Source organism: Lucilia sericata, unplaced genomic scaffold (genome assembly GCF_015586225.1).
Source record: "Lucilia sericata isolate MDLA Ls3-8-SP2 unplaced genomic scaffold, ASM1558622v1 Contig000510F_arrow, whole genome shotgun sequence".
NCBI classification, from domain to species: domain Eukaryota; kingdom Metazoa; phylum Arthropoda; class Insecta; order Diptera; family Calliphoridae; genus Lucilia; species Lucilia sericata.
The window spans coordinates 133,132-154,020 of NW_023994523.1; the positions used below are offsets into that span (position 1 = coordinate 133,132).

Genomic DNA, 20,889 nt, shown 5'->3' on the forward strand with positions numbered 1-20,889 from the left:
GGGAATTATTGACTCTAATACAAAAATTGACATTTATGAGATTATTTTTAAATATAAATTATTATTTGGAAAACTACAGTAAATCATTTTGAAATAAAATTGAAAAAAAAACTTACTTGAAATATTTTGCTTAAAAATTTTGGCAAAAATTGTTTTTATATTTTTAAAACAAATACATATGACGCAAATAATTTATTATCTTTTTAATAATTATTGACACACTTTTTGTTGTTGTTTATGTTTTAAACAAAATATTTTCTTTTTTCGTTAAGAAATTTTCTTGTTATTGTAATTTCCTTTTTCTTAAAATTTTATATTATTTTGTTTTTATTTTATAATTTGTTGCTTATTTTCTTATTTATTTTGTTTTGTTTTCTTTATTTTTTTTTAATATAAAAACACTTTGTGTAAATAAAAAAAACACCTTTTTATTAAATTTAAATGCAATTTTTTCTTCTATAGTATTGAATTGAATTGGACAAGGTACTCTGTGGTACGATGACAGTTAAACTGTTTGGTCCATCCGTCCGTCTTAATATTTGCATAATTCCACTTGTCACTTGTTTTGTAATCACTTCTACACTCTAGCACAACTCTCTAGGAGTGATCAAGATATTTAGCATAATTTATCAGCAACAACAATAACAGCGACAAAATTGTCATCATCGTTAAATGACGTACGCGACATGATGTCGTTAAAAGTAACACAATTATAAACACGCGCTCGTTATTATTTTTTTTTTTTTCAATTTTATTTTAAAAATATTTTCTTTAAAATTTCGCTTTAGATTTTCTTGTTTGAAAATCTCACAAATATTTTGTTTTAGAATGTTGTGAATTGAATGAATGTGCAATCTAAACTGAAAATATCTTTGGGATCTCTTGTTTTAAGTTGCTTGCGCCGCTACAGTTTTTCTTGCTAGACTTTCTTCGTGTGTTCTTTTGCCTTTAAGAATTGTTGTTGTTCTTCATGAGTACACCCTCACTAAATTGTTGTTGTTATTGTTCGATCAAGTCCTCAGACAAGTGTTTGTATATTGTGCATATTTTATTAAAGATGTTTGTCTATCACTACAATTAGAGAGTTATGAAAACAAATCCTCTCTCTCGATCTGTTATTATTACTCTTAGAAAGAAACAAGTGTGTTTATTTAAGAGTACATATTATAGTTTTTTAGACAATGACAAAAAGACCTAGAACTGAAATAGAACTGAACTAGAACTGAACTAGAACTGAACTAGAACTGAACTAGAACTGAACTAGAACTGAACTAGAACTGAACTACAACTGAACTAGAACTGAACTAGAACTGAACTAGAACTGAAAACTAGAACTGAACTAGAACTGAACTAGAACTGAACTAGAACTGAACTAGAACTGAACTAGAACTGAACTAGAACTGAACTAGAACTGAACTAGAACTAGAACTGAACTAGAACTGAACTAGAACTGAACTAGAACTGAACTAGAACTGAACTAGAACTGAACTAGAACTGAACTAGAACTGAACTAGAACTGAACTAGAACTGAACTAGAACTGAACTAGAACTGAACTAGAACTGAACTAGAACTGAACTAGAAACTGAACTAGAACTGACTAGAACTGAACTAGAACTGAACTAGAACTAAACTAGAACTGAACTAGAACTGAACTAGAACTGAACTAGAACTGAACTAGAACTGAACTAGAACTGAACTAGAACTGACTAGAACTAAACTAGAACTGAACTAGAACTGAACTAGAACTGACTAGAACTGAACTAGAACTGAACTAGAACTGAACTAGAACTGAACTAGAACTGAACTAGAACTGAACTAGAACAGAACTAGAACTAGAACTGAACTAGAATTGAACTAGAACTGATCTAGAACTGAACTAGAACTGAACTAGAACTGAACTAGAACTGAACTAGAAACTGAACTAGAAGTAGAACTGAACTGAACTGAACTGAACTAGAACTGAACTAGAACTGAACTAAAACTGAACTAGAACTGAACTAGAACTGAACTAGAACTGAACTAGAACTGAACTAGAACTGAACTAGAACTGAACTAGAACTGAACTAGAACTGAACTAAAATTTTATATTATTTTGTTTTTATTTTATAATTTGTTGCTTATTTTCTTATTTATTTTGTTTTGTTTTCTTTATTTTTTTTAATATAAAAACACTTTGTGTAAATAAAAAAAACACCTTTTATTAAATTTAAATGCAATTTTTTCTTCTATAGTATTGAATTGAATTGGACAAGGTACTCTGTGGTACGATGACAGTTAAACTGTTTGGTCCATCCGTCCGTCTTAATATTTGCATAATTCCACTTGTCACTTGTTTTGTAATCACTTCTACACTCTAGCACAACTCTCTAGGAGTGATCAAGATATTTAGCATAATTTATCAGCAACAACAATAACAGCGACAAAATTGTCATCATCGTTAAATGACGTACGCGACATGATGTCGTTAAAAGTAACACAATTATAAACACGCGCTCGTTATTATTTTTTTTTTTTTCAATTTTATTTTAAAAATATTTTCTTTAAAATTTCGCTTTAGATTTTCTTGTTTGAAAATCTCACAAATATTTTGTTTTAGAATGTTGTGAATTGAATGAATGTGCAATCTAAACTGAAAATATCTTTGGGATCTCTTGTTTAAGTTGCTTGCGCCGCTACAGTTTTTCTTGCTAGACTTTCTTCGTGTGTTCTTTTGCCTTTAAGAATTGTTGTTGTTCTTCATGAGTACACCCTCACTAAATTGTTGTTGTTATTGTTCGATCAAGTCCTCAGACAAGTGTTTGTATATTGTGCATATTTTATTAAAGATGTTTGTCTATCACTACAATTAGAGAGTTATGAAAACAAATCCTCTCTCTCGATCTGTTATTATTACTCTTAGAAAGAAACAAGTGTGTTTATTTAAGAGTACATATTATAGTTTTTTAGACAATGACAAAAAGACCTAGAACTGAAATAGAACTGAAACTAGAACTGAACTAGAACTGAACTAGAACTGAACTAGAACTGAACTAGAACTGAACTAGAACTGAACTAGAACTGAACTAGACTGAACTAGAACTGACTAGAACTGAACTAGAACTGAACTAGAACTGAACTAGAACTGAACTAGAACTGAACGAAACTGAACTAGAACTGAACTATAACTGAACTAGAACTGAACCTAGAACTGAACTAGAACTGAACTAGAACTGAACTAGGAACTGAACTATAACTGAACTAGAACTGAACTAGAACTGAACTAGAACTGAACTAGAACTGAACTAGAACTGAACTAGAACTGAACTAGAACTGAACTAGAACTGAACTAGAACTGAACTAGAACTGACAGAACTGAACTAGAAACTGAACTAGAACTGAACTAAACTGAACTAGAACTGAACTAGAACTAACTAGAACTGAACTAGAACTGAACTAGAACTGAACTAGAACTGAACTAGAAACTGAACTAGAACTGAACTAGAACTGAATAGAACTGAACTAGAACTGAACTACGAACTAGAACTGAACTAGAACTGAACTAGAACTATGAACTAGAACAGAACTGAACTAGAACTTGAACTAGAACTTGAATCTAACTAGAACTGAACTAGAACTGAACTAGAACTGAACTAGAACTGAACTAGAACTGAACTAGAACTGAACTAGAACTGAACTAGAACTGAACTAGAACAGAACTAGAACTAGAACTGAACTAGAACTGAACTAGAACTGACTAGAACTGAACTAGAACTGAACTAGAACTGAACTAGAACTGAACTAGAACTGAACTAGAACTGAACGAACTGAACTGAACTGAACTAGAACTGAACTAGAACTGAACTAGAACTGAACTAAACTGAACTAGAACTGAACTAGAACTGAACTAGAACTGAACTAGAACTGAACTAGAACTGAACTAGAACTGAACTAGAACTGAACTAGAACTGAACTAGAACTGAACTAGAACTGAACTAGAACTGAACTAGAACTGAACTAGAACTGAACTAGAACTGAACTAGAACTGAACTAGAACTGAACTAGAACTGAACTAGAACTGAACTAGAACTGAACTAGAACTGAACTAGAACTGAACTAGAACTGAACTAGAACTGAACTAGAACTGAACTAGAACTGAACTAGAACTGAACTAGAACTGAACTAGAACTGAACTAGAACTGAACTAGAACTGAACTAGAACTGAACTAGAACTGAACTAGAACTGAACTAGAACTGAACTAGAACTGAACTAGAACTGAACTAGAACTGAACTAGAACTGAACTAGAACTGAACTAGAACTGAACTAGAACTGAACTAGAACTGAACTAGAACTGAACTAGAACTGAACTAGAACTGAACTAGAACTGAACTAGAACTGAACTAGAACTGAACTAGAACTGAACTAGAACTGAACTAGAACTGAACTAGAACTGAACTAGAACTGAACTAGAACTGAACTAGAACTGAACTAGAACGAACTAGAACTGAATAGAACTGAACTAGAACTGAACTAGAACTGAACTAGAACTGAACTAGAACTGAACTAGAACTGAACTAGAACTGAACTAGAACTAAACTAGAACTGAACTAGAACTAGAACTGACTAGAACTGAACTAGAACTGAACTAGAACTGAACTAGAACTGAACTAGACTGAACTATAACTGAACTAGAACTGAACTAGAACTAAACTAGAACTGAACTAGAACTGAACTAGAACTGAACTAGAACTGAACTAGAACTGAACTAGACTGAACTAGAACTGAACTAGAACTGAACTAGAACTGAACTAGAACAGAACTAGAACTAGAACTGAACTAGAATTGAACTAGAACTGATCTAGACTGAACTAGAACTGAACTAGAACTGAACTGAAGTAGACTGAACTGAACTGAACTGAACTAGAACTGAACTAGAACTGAACTAGAACTGAACTAAAACTGAACTAGAACTGAACTAGAACTGAACTAAAGAACTAGAACTGAACTAGAACTGAACTAGAACTGAACTAGAAACTGAACTAGAAACTGAACTAGAACTGAACTAGAACTGAACTAGAACTGAACTAGAACTGACTAGAACTGAACTATGAACTGGACTAGAACTGAACTAGAACTGAACTAGAACTGAACTAGAACTGAACTAGAACTGAACTAGAACTGAACTAGAACTGAACTAGAACTGAACTAGAACTGAACTAGAACTGAACTAGAACTGAACTAGAACTGAACTAGAACTGAACTAGAACTGAACTAGAACTGAACTAGAACTGAACTAGAACTGAACTAGAACTGAACTAGAACTGAACTAGACTGAACTAGAACAGAACTAGAACAGAACTAGAACAGAACTAGAACAGAACTAGAACAGAACTAGAACAGAACTAGAACAGAACTAGAACAGAACTAGAACAGAACTAGAACAGAACTAGAACAGAACTAGAACAGAACTAGAACAGAACTAGAACAGAACTAGAACAGAACTAGAACAGAACTAGAACAGAACTAGAACAGAACTAGAACAGAACTAGAACAGAACTAGAACTGAACTAGAACTGAACTAGAACTGAACTAGAACTGAACTAGAACAGAACTAGAACTAGAACAGAACTAGAACAGAACTAGAACTGAACTAGAACTGAACTAGAACTGAACTAGAACTGAACTAGAACTGAACTAGAACTGAACTAGAACTGAACTAGAACTGAACTAGAACTGAACTAGAACTGAACTAGAACCTAACTAGAACCTAACTAGAACAAAACTAGAACAGAACTAGAACAGAACTAGAACAGAACTGGAACAGAACTAGAACAGAACTAGAACAGAACTAGAACAGAACTAGAACAGAACTAGAACAGAACTAGAACAGAACTAGAACAGAACAGAACTAGAACAGAACTAGAACAGAACTAGAACAGAACTAGAACTGTTAAATTTAACATTATTCTTCTTCCATTGTATCATTACAGCTGTAATTAACAGTATTTTTAGCAAACACTAACAGCAACTGTTAAACTTAACATTTCATGCACTTGCTGCTTCTTCTGTGACATCAGCTTGCAGTATTTGTTGCATTTAGCATAATTAAATAATGTAATGTCGTTGTTTTTGGTCTTATTACTCTTTCTTTGTTGTTTGTATTTTATTCTTAAATGGAAGTAGTATGTGTGTGTTTGTCCGTCTGTTTATTATATTTTTTCTTCTTGTCTTTTTTTGTACAAATATTTCATGTCAAGTACGATTGATTTGCTGCTTGTGCGTATTCTTTCCTTCATTACTTTATTCTTAACACTCTCCAGTCTTGTTCTTTTTACTTAGACGACACACGTTGTGTCATACATACATTTACTCAAACAGCAGTCTTTTGAACAGCGGGGGTGCGGCGACACTCTTGTAAGGGGACAAAAGACTCTCTTCTCTCTACGTACATATAATTTAAAAGAATTTAAAAAATCATGAAAAAGTGTTTAACATTTCTTTTTAAATCTAATTGATCAAGAAATTTAAAAGGTAATTAATGATCGAAAACTATGTATTATAATATTTCATTTATTAATTGGCTTTATTTAGCTTAAAATTTTTTACAGTGTATTTTTGCTTATAAAGTGGAGCAAATACAAATTTCCTCCAAAAATAAAACCAATTTAAAATTAAAATCTGTTTTCATTTTTAAAGGAGCTATTTATAAGATTTGATGGACTGACAGGCATGCAGTTCTTTTTGCAAGTGGAAACGAATCATGGGAATATCATATAGAATAAAAAAAATGAATATCTACAAGTTATAGGGTGTTCATTTGTTCACGTTCTAGTTCTGTTCTACTTCTGTTTTAGTTCTTTTCTAGTTCTGTTCTACTTCTGTTTTAGTTCTTTTCTAGTTCTGTTCTAGTTCTGTTCTAGTTCTGTTCTAGTTCTGTTCTAGTTCTGTTCTAGTTCTGTTCTAGTTCTGTTCTAGTTCTGTTCTAGTTCTGTTCTAGTTCTGTTCTAGTTCTGTTCTAGTTCTGTTCTAGTTCTGTTCTAGTTCTGTTCTAGTTCTGTTCTAGTTCAGTTCTAGTTCAGTTCTAGTTCAGTTCTAGTTCTGTTCTAGTTCTGTTCTAGCTCTGTTCTAGTTCTATTCTAGTTCTGTTCTAGTTCTAGTTCTATTCTAGTTCGGTTCTAGTTCGGTTCTAACTCTGTTCTAGTACTTTTATAGTTCTCAACTAGTTCTTGGGAAACCCTACATTGATTGTTTCTTACATTTACATGTAAACATTTACACGATTTCCTGTACTCTTCTCTTTCTCTTGCCAGCGAATTGAAATTCCAGTACTCGTTTGATCCATCAAAAACCCCTTCATTAAAAGAGGGGAAAAAGCCATAAATATAACGAAATAAGATTAATGTAAAACCGGGCAAAAGAAAAATAAACTGAAATAAGTAAAAATTTATATAAAAAGAAAACATGCACTTCAAGCGAAATAAAAATGCATTAAATCAGATGAGCATGATTAACCAAAAACAAGATGCAATAATTGCAAAAGGCATTGGAAAAGGCAAGTTGAAGTGTTGCAGGGTATGAGTAAAAATTAAGAAACTAATTTGCAAGAAACGTTTAAAAACGTGTTAAAGATTTCATTAAATGATATATATTAATTGTTAAAGTTTTTTAAGAATTTATAATTTTTCTGTTTTAAATTTTCAAATACTTAGTTTTAACTTGGCGCCAACATAAACAACAACATTTCATCGCTAATCCTGCATAATGATGAGTTGTTTGTTTACAAAACAAAATATCAATTGCAAAACAAAACAAACAAAGCAAAACATGAAAACAAATTTGACAGATAAAAATGTTGTATGTTTGCGTAAAAAAAACACTTGAAGATTTGTGATAAGATCCTTTATTTAGTTTAATGTTAAAAGTAAACTATTACTAGGTTAGGTCAGTGCCGCCAAACACCCGTGGTTATTTTGTGTAAAAGGAACCAAAATTAATATGTCAAGTGGTCCAAGAGACAGACTTGTCTGTCTGCCATAAAACGTGTGTGTGTGTCTGTCTATCTGTTTAGTAAAAATAATATAAAACTGACTAAATATTTACATAATTTTGCGGAAATACAATTCCATTATTTGTTGTGGTTAAACAAAAATCCACTTGACATTTACTTCAAGTGTTAGAAAACTACTTGACAGGCGTCAACAAGTTTTACATTTCCTACACAGAGTTTCAGTTTACAACAGTAGCCTTAATAAATGTTTTAACATTTAATGGGTGGTCTTCTCTTAATAAATTACCCAAATCAATCTAAATATTATAATTTTTAATTAAATTCTAATCAAATTCATTTTACCTCAACAACCACTGTTCTAAAACAGCTGTTTAAATGACAATTAATCACAGCCAACTTCACTTGGTTATTGTCATTTGACATTTGACAAATATTTGTTTACGTTTACCACACACATTCACTTTATTAAAGCGCCGAATCCTTTTTTCCTTAAAAATATTACAAAACAAAGAGAGTATTGAAGAAAACAGAGAGCCAGCGAGTGTTTTTATTGTAAAGCAAACAAGTGGTTAAAACCTAACCTCACTTGCTTTTAATATAAAATTTGTTAAATTACTATTGTAAATTTAAGGGATGCGGGGTAGTTACAATAAAACGCATGTCTGACACGAACACGAAAATTTGAATAAAACTTGTTGCAATAAGAACAACAAAGAATTCTGCTTAAATCCTTAGGGGCTTTAATAAAAATTCCTTTGCAGTTTAATGATGGGTGTGGGTTTTTGCCAAATAGTAAAGGAATTTGGAACAAGAAAATTCCCAAGCTATTTGAACCAGTTCTAGTTCAGTTCTATTTCAGTTCTAGTTCAGTTCTAGTTCAGTTCTAGTTCAGTTCTAGTTCAGTTCTAGTTCAGTTCTAGTTCAGTTCTAGTTCAGTTCTAGTTCAGTTCTAGTTCAGTTCTAGTTCTGTTCTAGTTCAGTTCTAGTTCAGTTCTAGTTCAGTTCTAGTTCAGTTCTAGTTCAGTTCTAATTCAGTTCTAGTTCAGTTCTAGTTCAGTTCTAGTTCAGTTCTAGTTCAGTTCTAGTTCAGTTCTAGTTCAGTTCTAGTTCAGTTCTAGTTCAGTTCTAGTTCAGTTCTAGTTCAGTTCTAGTTCAGTTCTAGTTCAGTTCTAGTGAGTCTAGTTCGTTCTAGTTCAGTTCTAGTCCAGACCTAGTCCAGACCTAGTTCAGTTCTATTTCAGTTCTAGTTCAGTTCTAGTTCAGTTCTAGTTCAGTTCTAGTTCAGTTCTAGTTCAGTTCTAGTTCTGTCTGCTCAGTTCTAGTTCAGGTCTAGTTCAGTTCTAGTTCAGTTCTAGTTCAGTTCTAGTTCAGTTCTAGTTCAGTTCTAGTTCAGTTCTAGTTCAGTTCTAGTTCAGTTCTAGTTCAGTCTAGTTCAGTTCTAGTTCAGTTCTAGTTCAGTTTCTAGTTCAGTTCTAGTTCAGTTCTAGTTCAGTTTCTAGGTTCAGTTCTAGTTCAGTTCTAGTTCAGTTCTAGTTCAGTTCTAGTAGTTCTAGTTCAGTTCTAGTTCAGTTCTAGTTCAGTTCTAGTTCAGTTCTAGTTCAGTTCTAGTTCAGTTCTAGTTCAGTTCTAGTTCAGTTCTAGTTCAGTTCTAGTTCAGTTCTAGTTCAGTCTAGTTCAGTTCTAGTCTCAGTTCAGTTCTAGTTCAGTTCTAGTTCAGTTCTAGTCAGTTCTAGTTCAGTTCTAGTTCAGTTCTAGTTCTAGTTCAGTTCTAGTTCAGTCCTAGTTCAGTTCTAGTTCAGTTCTAGTTCAGTTCTAGTTCAGTTCTAGTTCAGTTCTAGTTAAGTTCTAGTTCAGTTCTAGTTCAGTTCTAGTTCAGTTCTAGTTCAGTTCTAGTTCAGTACTAGTTCAGTTCTAGTTCAGTTTAGTTCAGTTCTAGTTCAGTTCTAGTTCAGTTCTAGTTCAGTTCTAGTTAGTCTAGTTCAGTTCTAGTTCAGATCTAGTTCAGTTCTAGTTCAGTTCTAGTCAGTTCTAGTCAGTTCTAGTTCAGTTCTAGTTCAGTTCTAGTTCAGTTCTAGTTCAGTTCTAGTTCAGTTCTAGTTCAGTTCTAGTTCAGTTCTAGTTCAGTTCTAGTTCAGTTTTAGTTCATTCTAGTTCAGTTCTAGTTCAGTTCTAGTTCAGTTCTAGTTCAGTTCTAGTTCAGTTCTAGTTCAGTTCTAGTTCAGTTCTAGTTCAGTTCTAGTTCAGTTCTAGTTCTAATTCAGTTCTAGCTCAGTTCTAGTTCAGTTCTAGTTCAGTTCTGTTCAGTTCTAGTTCAGTTCTAGTTCAGCTCTAGTTCAGCTCTAGTTCAGTTCCAGTTCAGTTCTAGTTCAGTTCTAATTCAGTTCTAGTTCTGTTCTAGTTCAGTTCTAGTTCAGTTTTAATTCAGTTCTAGTCCAGACCTAGTTCAGTTCTAGTTCTGTTCTTTTTCAGTTCTATTTCAGTTCTAGTTAAGTTCTACTTCAGTTCTAGTTCAGTTCTGGTTCCGTTCTAGTTTAGTTTTGACTCAGTTTTAGTCTATAGTCAGTCTATAGTCAAGTCTATAGTCTAGTCTATAGTCTAGTCTATAGTCTAGTCTATAGTCTAGTCTATAGTCTAGCCTATAGTCTAGTCTATAGTCTAGCCTATAGTCTAGTCTATAGTCTAGCCTATAGTCTAGTCTATAGTCTAGTCTATAGTCTAGTCTATAGTCTAGTCTATAGTCTAGTCTATAGTCTAGTCCAGGTTATAGTTTTTAGTCTAGTCTGTGGTCTAGTCTAGCCCATAATCTAGTCTATAGTCAAGTGTATAGTCTAGTCCACTGTCTAGTTTATATTCTAGTCTGTGAATTCTTTTAAAAATTGTAATTTGCTAAATTTATGTTATAAATAATTATAACCTCCCAAAAGTCCTTTAATAAACTGCTTAAAGCGCATGTGCTTTCTAAAATTTTAAGAATTTCCTTCGCCTTCATTTAGTTGTTTTTTTGGGTAAACTCCTTTTGGTATAGAGACCAAATCAACAGAATACATTTTACTCTTCAACCAAACGGTTCGCAAACTTCAATAAAATTGTAAAAAAAGAATAAAAATTAATTATTAAAATATTGAAAAAATATATATAGAAAAAATTAACACAAATTTTATAATTATTTGCTAATTTATTTTATTAGAAAGAAAAAGAACGCAAAAAGAAAAGTTTTAATTTTCTTTTAAGAAAAGAAAAAAGAACAGTGCTTAAAGAAAAACTTTAAAAAATAAAAAAATAAATTTTCTTATCGTGAGCCTAAGATTTGTTTAAATAAAAAGTAAACTTTATTTTAATATTTTTAACAAAATTTACTAATTTTCTTTGAAATCAAATTGCCAAAATGCAAGTTTTTTTTATAAAAATTCCTTAAAATTTTTATATTTTTAGTCTTGTGAAAAAATTTCCTAATTTTTTTTCTGATTGCATACCATATTTTTTCCATTCGTACGTTTGATCCTTTTTTTTCATTTTGTCTATATTCAAAATTTTTGTGTGTGTATATGCGTAAAAATATTGTGTGTGTACTCGAAAATGTCAGAATCCTTAAAAAAAAGAGAAACCAAAACGAAAAAAAACACTGAGAGACAAAAACAAAGTTTAACAACAAAAAAATACTAACGTTACAAAAAGAAAAAACAAAAATAACAGAAGAAGAATGATGTGTTGTAACCTTAACCCAACTACCCAATTATTGACCCAGAAAATTATTTGTTGATTTTCTTCTTCACACATAAAGTTGTAACTTTTTTTGTAACGTGTATTTTGAGAACTTTTTTTTTCTTATTTTATTACTGCTTTTTTAAATCACATACATTTTTGTAATTCTTTTCTTTTGTTTTTTTCTTAAAAAATGCATGTTTTATTTGACTATTTTTTATTCGTAACACTAATCTGTAATTTTTGTTAATTTTTCCTTATTACTAAAAAAAACCCTAATGTTTAACAAAACTAAAAAACAGTTAATAATGAAATAATATTAAGCGACTAAACGGATTTTTCAAATATTTATTTTGAAATCCGTTGAAACGTCCCAAAAAAAAATTCAAAATATTTTAGTTGGTAAGTAACAAAGCAGTTTATTAAAACAACAACAAAATCGCTTAAATTACACAATTAAAATAGTTTTCACAAAACACCAAATAATTCAAGGTATCCATGGATTAAAGTAACTTAAATCTTAATTAAAATAAATTTAACTTAAAAACCCCAAAACAACTGAACATTCAATCACAACTCGATTACACTAAATACAAAATTAAAGACTAGACTATAGACTAGAATATAGACTATACTATAGAGTAGAATATAGACTAGACTATAAACTAGACTATAGACTAGAATAAAGACTACACTATAGACTAGACTATAGACTAGACTATAGATTAGACTATAGACTAGACTATAGACTAGACTATAGACTAGACTATAGACTAGACTATAGACTAGACTATAGACTAGACTATAGACTAGACTATAGACTAGACTATAGACTAGACTATAGACTAAACTATAGACTAGACTATAGACTAGACTATAGACTAGTCTATAGACTAAATTACACTAAATACAAAATTAAAGACTAGACTATAGACTAGAATATAGACTATACTATAGATTAGAATATAGACTAGACTATAAACTAGACTATAGACTAGAATAAAGACTAGACTATAGACTAGACTATAGACTAGACTATAGACTAGACTATAGACTAGACTATAGACTAGACTATAGACTAGACTATAGACTAGACTATAGACTAGACTATAGACTGGACTATAGACTAGACTATAGACTAGACTATAGACTAGACTATAGACTAGACTATAGACTAGACTATAGACTAGACTATAGACTAGACTATAGACTAGACTATAGACTAGACTATAGACTAGACTATAGACTAGACTATATACTAGACTATAGACTAGACTGTAGACTAGACTATAGACTAGACTATAGACTAGACTATAGACTATAGACTAGACTATAGACTAGACTATAGACTAGACTATAGACTAGACTATAGACTAGACTAGACTATAGACTAGACTATAGACTAGACTATAGACTAGACTATAGACTAGACTATAGACTAGACTATAGACTAGACTATAGACTAGATAGACTAGACTATAGACTAGACTATAGACTATAGACTAGACTATAGACTAGACTATAGACTAGACTATAGACTAGACTATAGACTATACTATATACTAGACTATAGACTAGACTAGACTATAGACTAGACTATGGACTAGACTATGGATTAGACTATAGACTAGACTATAGACTAGACTATAGACTAGACTATAGACTAGAGTATAGTTTAGACTATAGACTAGACTATAGACTAGACTATAGACTAGACTATAGACTAGACTATAGACGACTATAGACTAGACTATAGACTAGACTATAGACTAGACTATAGACTAGACTATAGACTAGACTATTGACTATACTATAGACTAGACTATAGACTAGACTATAGACTAGACTATAGACTAGACTATAGACTAGACTATAGACTAGACTATAGACTAGACTATAGACTAGACTATAGACTAGACTATAGACTAGACTATAGACTAGACTATAGACTAGACTATAGACTAGACTAGACTAGACTATAGACTATAGACTAGACTATAGACTAGACTATAGACTATAGACTAGACTATAGACTAGACTATAGACTAGACTATAGACTAGACTATAGACTAGACTATAGACTAGACTATAGACTAGACTATAGACTAGACTATAGACTAGACTAGACTATAACTAGCTATAGACTAGACTAGACTATAGACTAGACTATAGACTAGACTATAGACTAGACTATAGACTAGACTATAGACTAGACTATAGACTAGACTATAGACTAGACTATAGACTAGGCTATAGACTAGACTATAGACTTGAATATAGACTAGACTATAGACTTGAATATAGACTAGACTCTAGAATGTAGACTATACTAGACTAGAGAGTAGAGAGTATACTATAGACTAGACTATAGACTATAATATAGACTATACCATAGACTAGACTATAGACTATACTATAGACTAAACTATAGACTTGAAGATAGACTAGACTCTAGAATGTAGACTATACTAGACTAGAGAGTAGAGAGTATACTATAGACTAGACTATAGACTTTACTATAGACTATAATATAGACTAGACTATAGACTAGACTATAGACTAAACTATAGACTAGACTATAGACTAGACTATAGACTAGACTATAGACTAGACTATAGACTAGACTATAGACTAGACTACAGACTAGACTATAGACTAGACTACAGACTAGACTATAGACTAGACTATAGACTAGACTATAGACTAGACTATAGACTAGACTACAGACTAGACTATAGACTAGACTATAGACTAGACTAGACTAGACTAGACTATAGACTAGACTATAGACTAGACTATAGACTAGACTATAGACTAGACTATAGACTAGACTATAGACTAGACTATAGACTAGACTATAGACTAGACTATAGACTAGACTATAGACTAGACTATAGACTAGACTAATAGACTAGACTATAGACTAGACTATAGACTAGACTATAGACTAGACTAGACTAGACTAGACTAGACTAGACTAGACTAGACTAGACTAGACTAGACTAGACTAGACTAGACTAGACTAGACTAGACTAGACTAGACTAGACTAGACTAGACTAGACTAGACTAGACTAGACTAGACTAGACTAGACTAGACTAGACTAGACTAGACTAGACTAGATAGACTAGACTAGACTAGCTAGACTAGACTGAACTAGAACTGAACTAGAACTGAACTAGAACTGAACTAGAACTGAACTAGAACTTAACTAGAACTGAACTAGAACTGAACTAGAAACTGAACTAGAACTGAACTAGAACTGAACTAGAACTGAACTAGAACTGAACTAGAACTGAACTAGAACTGAACTAGAACTGAACTAGAACTGAACTAGAACTGAACTAGAACTGAACTAGAACTGAACTAGAACTGAACTAGAACTGAACTAGAACTAGAACTGAACTAGAACTGAACTAGAACTGAACTAGAACTGAACTAGAACTGAACTAGACATATATATACACGAGTTTAGTCCGTTCTATAGACTATATAGTCTTGCCTATAATATATCATATAGAATGGCCTTAAGACTAGTTACAGTCTGGCCTATTGACTTTGAACATTATTTTCACGTGATGTGCCCCACAAAGAAACACCCCTTAATAATTGCTTTTTAGCGAAAAAAATTTTTTGAAATTTATTTATAGGATACATTTAATTTTCCATTAATTTGTTTTTGTTTACTGAAACTTTTTTCTATAAAAGATACAGCAAAAAAACTTTTAAATCAGCATGCGTAGTCGTAAATCTTTTGTGATTGACAGCACTCCCAAAATTTGTACTTTTTTTTTTTTTAGTCATATTGTCTTGTAAACATCCACCGAACCCCGCAACACCCCCCTTTTTGCAACAATTTATTTATTACACACACAATTTTGTTTTTTATCGTTCAGTCACAACACTTGTTGTTGTTATATTATTGTGGCACCAACAGCATTTTTACAGCATCCCCCTCTTTTCCACTCTCGCTCTTACAACAGCAAAAAATATTGTTGATGTCAGAGAAAAGTAAACGTTTGAAGGCAGAGAAAACAACAACAATAATAAAAGAAATACATACAAGTAATGGGTACAATATAGAAAAACTTTTTAAATCGTTACATTTGAAGGGTTTGAATTTTTAATTAAAAATCTGTTTTATCGTTAAATGGTTGACTGGCTGTTTGGCCAAGAACAACATTTGTAGAATGTTACAAAATCTAAAGGTCAATTTTGTCCAGAGACATTCGAAAGGCTTCTTTCTGTAAAAATTGAATAGCGTTTAAAATTCAATCACATTTCAGGGTTTATAGCGAGGAAAAAGTATGGCAATGAAACCTTTTATAATTTTATGTACAGATACTACAAGGTATACGTTTGTTTTTTGTGTTCAATTTGAAGCAACAAGGTTGTTTTCTTAATGTCATCATGTTTTATGGAAATTTTATATATGTACTCGAAAAGATGAAGATGATGCTGTCAGTTTGGCCATATTGATGAGGCATGAGGACAGAGTCTTATGGATATTTATATAAAGTATATTATTTAAATAGTCTCGTCATAGTCGAGACTATAGTTTTGTTCAAAGTGAAGTGCATCGTCCGGACTATACTATAGTTTAGATTAATGTATTGTCCAGACTAAAGACTAATCTATCCAGCACTCAATTCTATTTAGTTCTAGTTCAGTTCTGGTTCAGTTCTGGTTCAGTTCTAGTTCAGTTCTAGTTCAGTTATAGTTCTAGTTCTAGTTCAGTTCTAGTTCAGTTCTAGTTCAGTTCTAGTTCAGTTCTAGTTTCAGTTCTAGTTCAGTTTAGTTCAAGTTCTAGTTCAGTCTTAGTAGTTCTAGTTCAGTTCTAGTTTCAGTTCTAGTCGTCTGTTCAGTTCTAGTTCAGTCAGTTCTAGTTCAGTTCTAGTTCAGTTTCTAGTTCAGTTCAGTTCAGTTCTAGTTCAGTTCTAGTCAGTTCTAGTTCAGTTCTAGTTCAGTTCTAGTTCAGTTCTAGTTCAGTTCTAGTTCAGTTCTAGTTCAGTTCAGTTCTAGTTCAGTTCTAGTTCAGTTCTAGTTCAGTTCTAGTTCAGTTCTAGTTCAGTTCTAGTTCAGTTCTAGTTCAGTTCTAGTTCAGTTCTAGTTCAGTTCTAGTTCAGTTCTAGTTCAGTTCTAGTTCAGTTCTAGTTCAGTTCTAGTTCAGTTCTAGTTCAGTTCTAGTTAGTTCAGTTCTTCAGTTCTAGTTCAGTTCTAGTTCAGTTCTAGTTCAGTTCTAGTTCAGTTCTAGTTCAGTTCTAGTTCAGTTCTAGTTCAGTTCTCAGTTCTAGTTCAGTTCTAGTTCAGTTCTAGTTCAGTTCTAGTTCAGTTCTAGTTCAGTTCTAGTTCAGTTCTAGTTCAGTTCTAGTTCAGTTCTAGTTCAGTTCTAGTTCAGTTCTAGTTCAGTTCTAGCTCAGTTCTAGTTCAGTTCTAGTTCAGTTCTAGTTCAGTTCTAGTTCAGTTCTAGTTCAGTTCTAGTTCAGTTCTAGTTCAGTTCTAGTTCAGTTCTAGTTAGTCTAGTTCAGTTCTAGTTCAGTTCTAGTTCAGTTCTAGTTCAGTTCTAGTTCAGCTCTAGTTCCAGTTCTAGTTCGTTCTAGTTCAGTTCTAGTTCAGTTCTAGTTCAGTTTCAGTTCAGTTCTAGTTCATTTCTAGTTCCGTTCTAGTTCAGTTCTAGTTCAGTTCTCGTTCAGTTCTAGGTCAGTTTCTAGTTCAGTTCTCGTTCAGTTCTAGTTCAGTTCTAGTTCAGTTCTAGTTCAGTTCTAGTTCAGTTTCTAGTTCAGTTCTAGTTCAGTTCTAGGTCAGTTCTTAGTTCAGTTCTAGTTAGTCATCTAGTTCAGTTCTAGTTCAGTTCTCGTTCAGTTCTAGTTCAGTTCTAGTTCAGTTCTCGTTCAGTTCTAGTTCAGTTCTAGTTCAGTTCTAGTTTCAGTTCTAGTTCAGTTTCTAGTTCAGTCTAGTTCAGTTCTAGTTCATTCTAGTTCAGTTCTAGTTCAGTTCTAGTTCAGTTCTAGTTCAGTTCTAGTTCAGTTCTAGTTCAGTTCTAGTTCAGTTCCAGTTCAGTTTAGTTCAGTTCTAGTTCAGTTCTAGTTCAGTTCCAGTTCAGTTCTAGTTCAGTTCTAGTTCAGTTCTAGTTCAGTTCTAGTTCAGTTCTAGTTCAGTTCTAGTTCAGTTCTAGTTCAGTTCTAGTTCAGTTCTATCTCAGTTCTAGTTCAGTTCTAGTTCAGTTCTAGTTCAGTTTTAGTTCAGTTCTAGTTCAGTTCTAGTTCAGTTCTAGTTCAGTTCTAGTTCAGTTCTAGTTCAGTTCTAGTTCAGTTCTAGTTCAGTTCTAGTTCAGTTCTAGTTCAGTTCTAGTTCAGTTCTAGTTCAGTTCTAGTTCAGTTCTAGTTCAGTTCTAGTTCAGTTCAGTTCTAGTTCAGTTCTAGTTCAGTTCTAGTTCAGTTCTAGTTCAGTTCTAGTTCAGTTCTAGTTCAGTTCTAGTTCAGTTCTAGTTCAGTTCTAGTTCAGTTCTAGTTCTAGTTCAGTTCTAGTTCAGTTCTAGTTCAGTTCTAGTTCAGTTCTAGTTCAGTTCTAGTTCAGTTCTAGTTCAGTTCTAGTTCAGTTCTAGTTCAGTTCTAGTTCAGTTCTAGTTCAGTTCTAGCTCAATTCTAGTTCAGTTCTAGTTCAGTTCTAGTTCAGTTCTAGTTCAGTTCTAGTTCAGTTCTAGTTCAGTTCTATTTCAGTTCTAGTTCAGTTCTAGTTCAGTTCTAGTTCAGTTCTAGTTCAGTTCTAGTTCAGTTCTAGTTCAGCTCTAGTTCAGTTCTAGTTCAGTTCTAGTTCAGTTCTAGTTGAGTTCTAGTTCAGTTCTAGTTCAGTTCTAGTTCAGTTCTAGTTCAGTTCTAGTTCAGTTCTAGTTCAGTTCTAGTTCAGTTCTATTTAGTTAGTCAGTTCTAGTTCAGTTCTAGTTCAGTTCTAGTTCAGTTCTAGTTCAGTTCTAGTTCAGTTCTAGTTCAGTTCTAGTTCAGTTCTAGTTCAGTTCTATTCTAGTTCAGTTCTAGTTCAGTTCTAGTTCAGTTCTAGTTCAGTTCTAGTTCAGTTCTAGTTCAGTTCTAGTTCAGCTCTAGTTCTGTTCTAGTTCAATTCTAGTTCAATTCTAGTTCAGTTCTAGTCTTATCTGTGGTCCATATATAGTCTAGTCTATAGTCAAATCTATAATCTGGACTATAAACCAGATTATTGTCTAACTTAGTACTGTGTTACATATCCTTTAGTTCGGTGTTGAGCTAATGTTATTATCAGCTGATCCCTTCCACAGTTTTTAGCACCTTTTATTAAGATTGTATATATTTTTGTAAAAATTTTTTACCAATTCCAATTGTTTTTTTAAATTAACTAACTCCTAACCCTATTTTTTATGGAAATGAAAAATTACTAAAATTTTTTTTAAATTATTTCTAAACTAATTTAATAAAGAAGTAAATTTTATAATAATTTTGTTAATACAAAACTACGCATCTTTAGAAACCCCAATGCCTGAAGCTTTAACATTACCCGGTATGGCTGACGCAGAGCCGGACTTATCTACTTTTGAAAATAAAACTGGACTGGCGGAGGATATGAAATTTCTGGCCTCTATGCCAGAGTTGTGTGATGTAACATTTTTGGTGGGTGACACACGAGAGCCAGTATGTGCGGTGAAGGTAAGTAGTTGACATTAAGTTTTATTGATCCACTGATAACTGAGATATATTTTACAGGCCGTTTTAGCTTCCCGTTCAAGGGTCTTTGCCAAAATGCTTTATGCTGCTCCCTCGCCGCAAAGAAAACGCGAAACCTCAACCAAGGAAAATAAGTTGCGTTTATTCCTTAAACGTTCCTCGGAGCCTTTATTGAATTTACAAAATGCTGCTCAACAGGTGAGCAAATGATTCCTTTAATTTATTTTTCAATTTTTCTTTCATTTTTTGAACTTAATTCAAGTGTAATTTTTTTTTTCGCTATAATAAATTTTGTTCAAATTTATAAGCCAAACAATTATCATACATTTATTCATTGAGATCATTTAAAAACCGTTAACTTTCCCATTACATTTTCATTTTCAAACCAAAAAATTTATATATATATAGAGAAGTGGTTTTACCCAACAATTATCTCCGATACCTGAGGTAAAGTACATTTTCAAGTTGGTTTCGAAAAAACAAAAAAAAAAAAAAACATTTCAAAATTTCATTCTTTACATGTCATTAACTCTTTATATCTCTAACTGTCACTTGAGTTGTCATTTATAAACAAAATTAACTTGAAAATTTGCCTGGTTTTATAGTATGAGATTGTTCAGTTCAATTCACACGCTCGTTCGCTCGTTCGTTCGTCCATTTTATACATTCGTATTTATTTGGATTTTGAAATCATTTTTCTGAATTGCTTCCATGATCATATATTATTGACATTATATACTACTTAATCGAATTAGTTTTTATTGGTGTCTATTGTAATCATAATCTAATCATAACCAAAGGGTTCCTAACCTACTTTTTGCCATTTTTAACATTTACACTTTTTTTTGCTTAATTGAAATCTTTTTTGGAAAATTTGCATGCTTTATTATTTTGCACTTATATTTTTTTAACAAAATTTTGGATTGAGTTTCCATTGTATACACAAGTACAAATATATTTTAAAGAAAAATATTTATGATCTATCATATATGTACTACTTATAACATGTATACCCGAAACCAATTGGTTCGTATTTACAAATCTTTAGGTTGACTATACATAGTCTAGACTTGACTAAACTTCTTTAGACTAAACTTCTCGAAGTCTTTACTTTAAATTAAACTATAGACTAGATTAAAGACTACACGATAGACCATATTATCGACTAGACTATCGACTAGAATATAGACTAGACTAGTTATCGACTAGACTATAGACTAGACTACAGATTAGACTATAGACTAGACTATAGACTAGACTATAGACTAGACTATAGACTAGACTATAGACTAGACTATAGACTAGACTATAGACTAGACTATAGACTAGACTATAGACTAGACTATAGACTAGACTACAGACTAGACTATAGACTAGACTAGACTATAGACTAGACTATAGACTAGACTATACTAGACTATAGACTAGACTATAGACTAGACTATAGACTAGACTATAGACTAGACTATAGACTAGAGTATAGACTAGACTATAGACTAGACTATAG

At 32.2% G+C, this 20,889-nt stretch overlaps 1 protein-coding gene across 6 annotated transcripts in view; it reads left to right on the forward strand.

Moving 5' to 3' along the window:
* LOC119605699 (serine-enriched protein) overlaps positions 1-20,889 on the forward strand; it is a 79,992-nt gene that overhangs the window by 51,431 nt on the left and 7,672 nt on the right. For 2 of the 6 annotated variants that reach the window (XM_037958969.1, XM_037958967.1), the window contains exons 2-4: positions 19,186-19,364; positions 19,422-19,580; positions 19,791-19,829. In XM_037958969.1, the coding sequence (XP_037814897.1) occupies positions 19,194-19,364; positions 19,422-19,580; positions 19,791-19,829 (369 nt within the window). In that variant the 5' untranslated portion in view covers positions 19,186-19,193. Of the gene's footprint in view, positions 1-11,040; positions 11,076-11,267; positions 11,310-11,991; positions 12,092-19,185; positions 19,365-19,421; positions 19,581-19,790; positions 19,830-20,889 lie in introns of those variants that run through there. The other 4 variants (XM_037958970.1, XM_037958971.1, XM_037958972.1 and 1 more) reach the window with 3 other exon arrangements.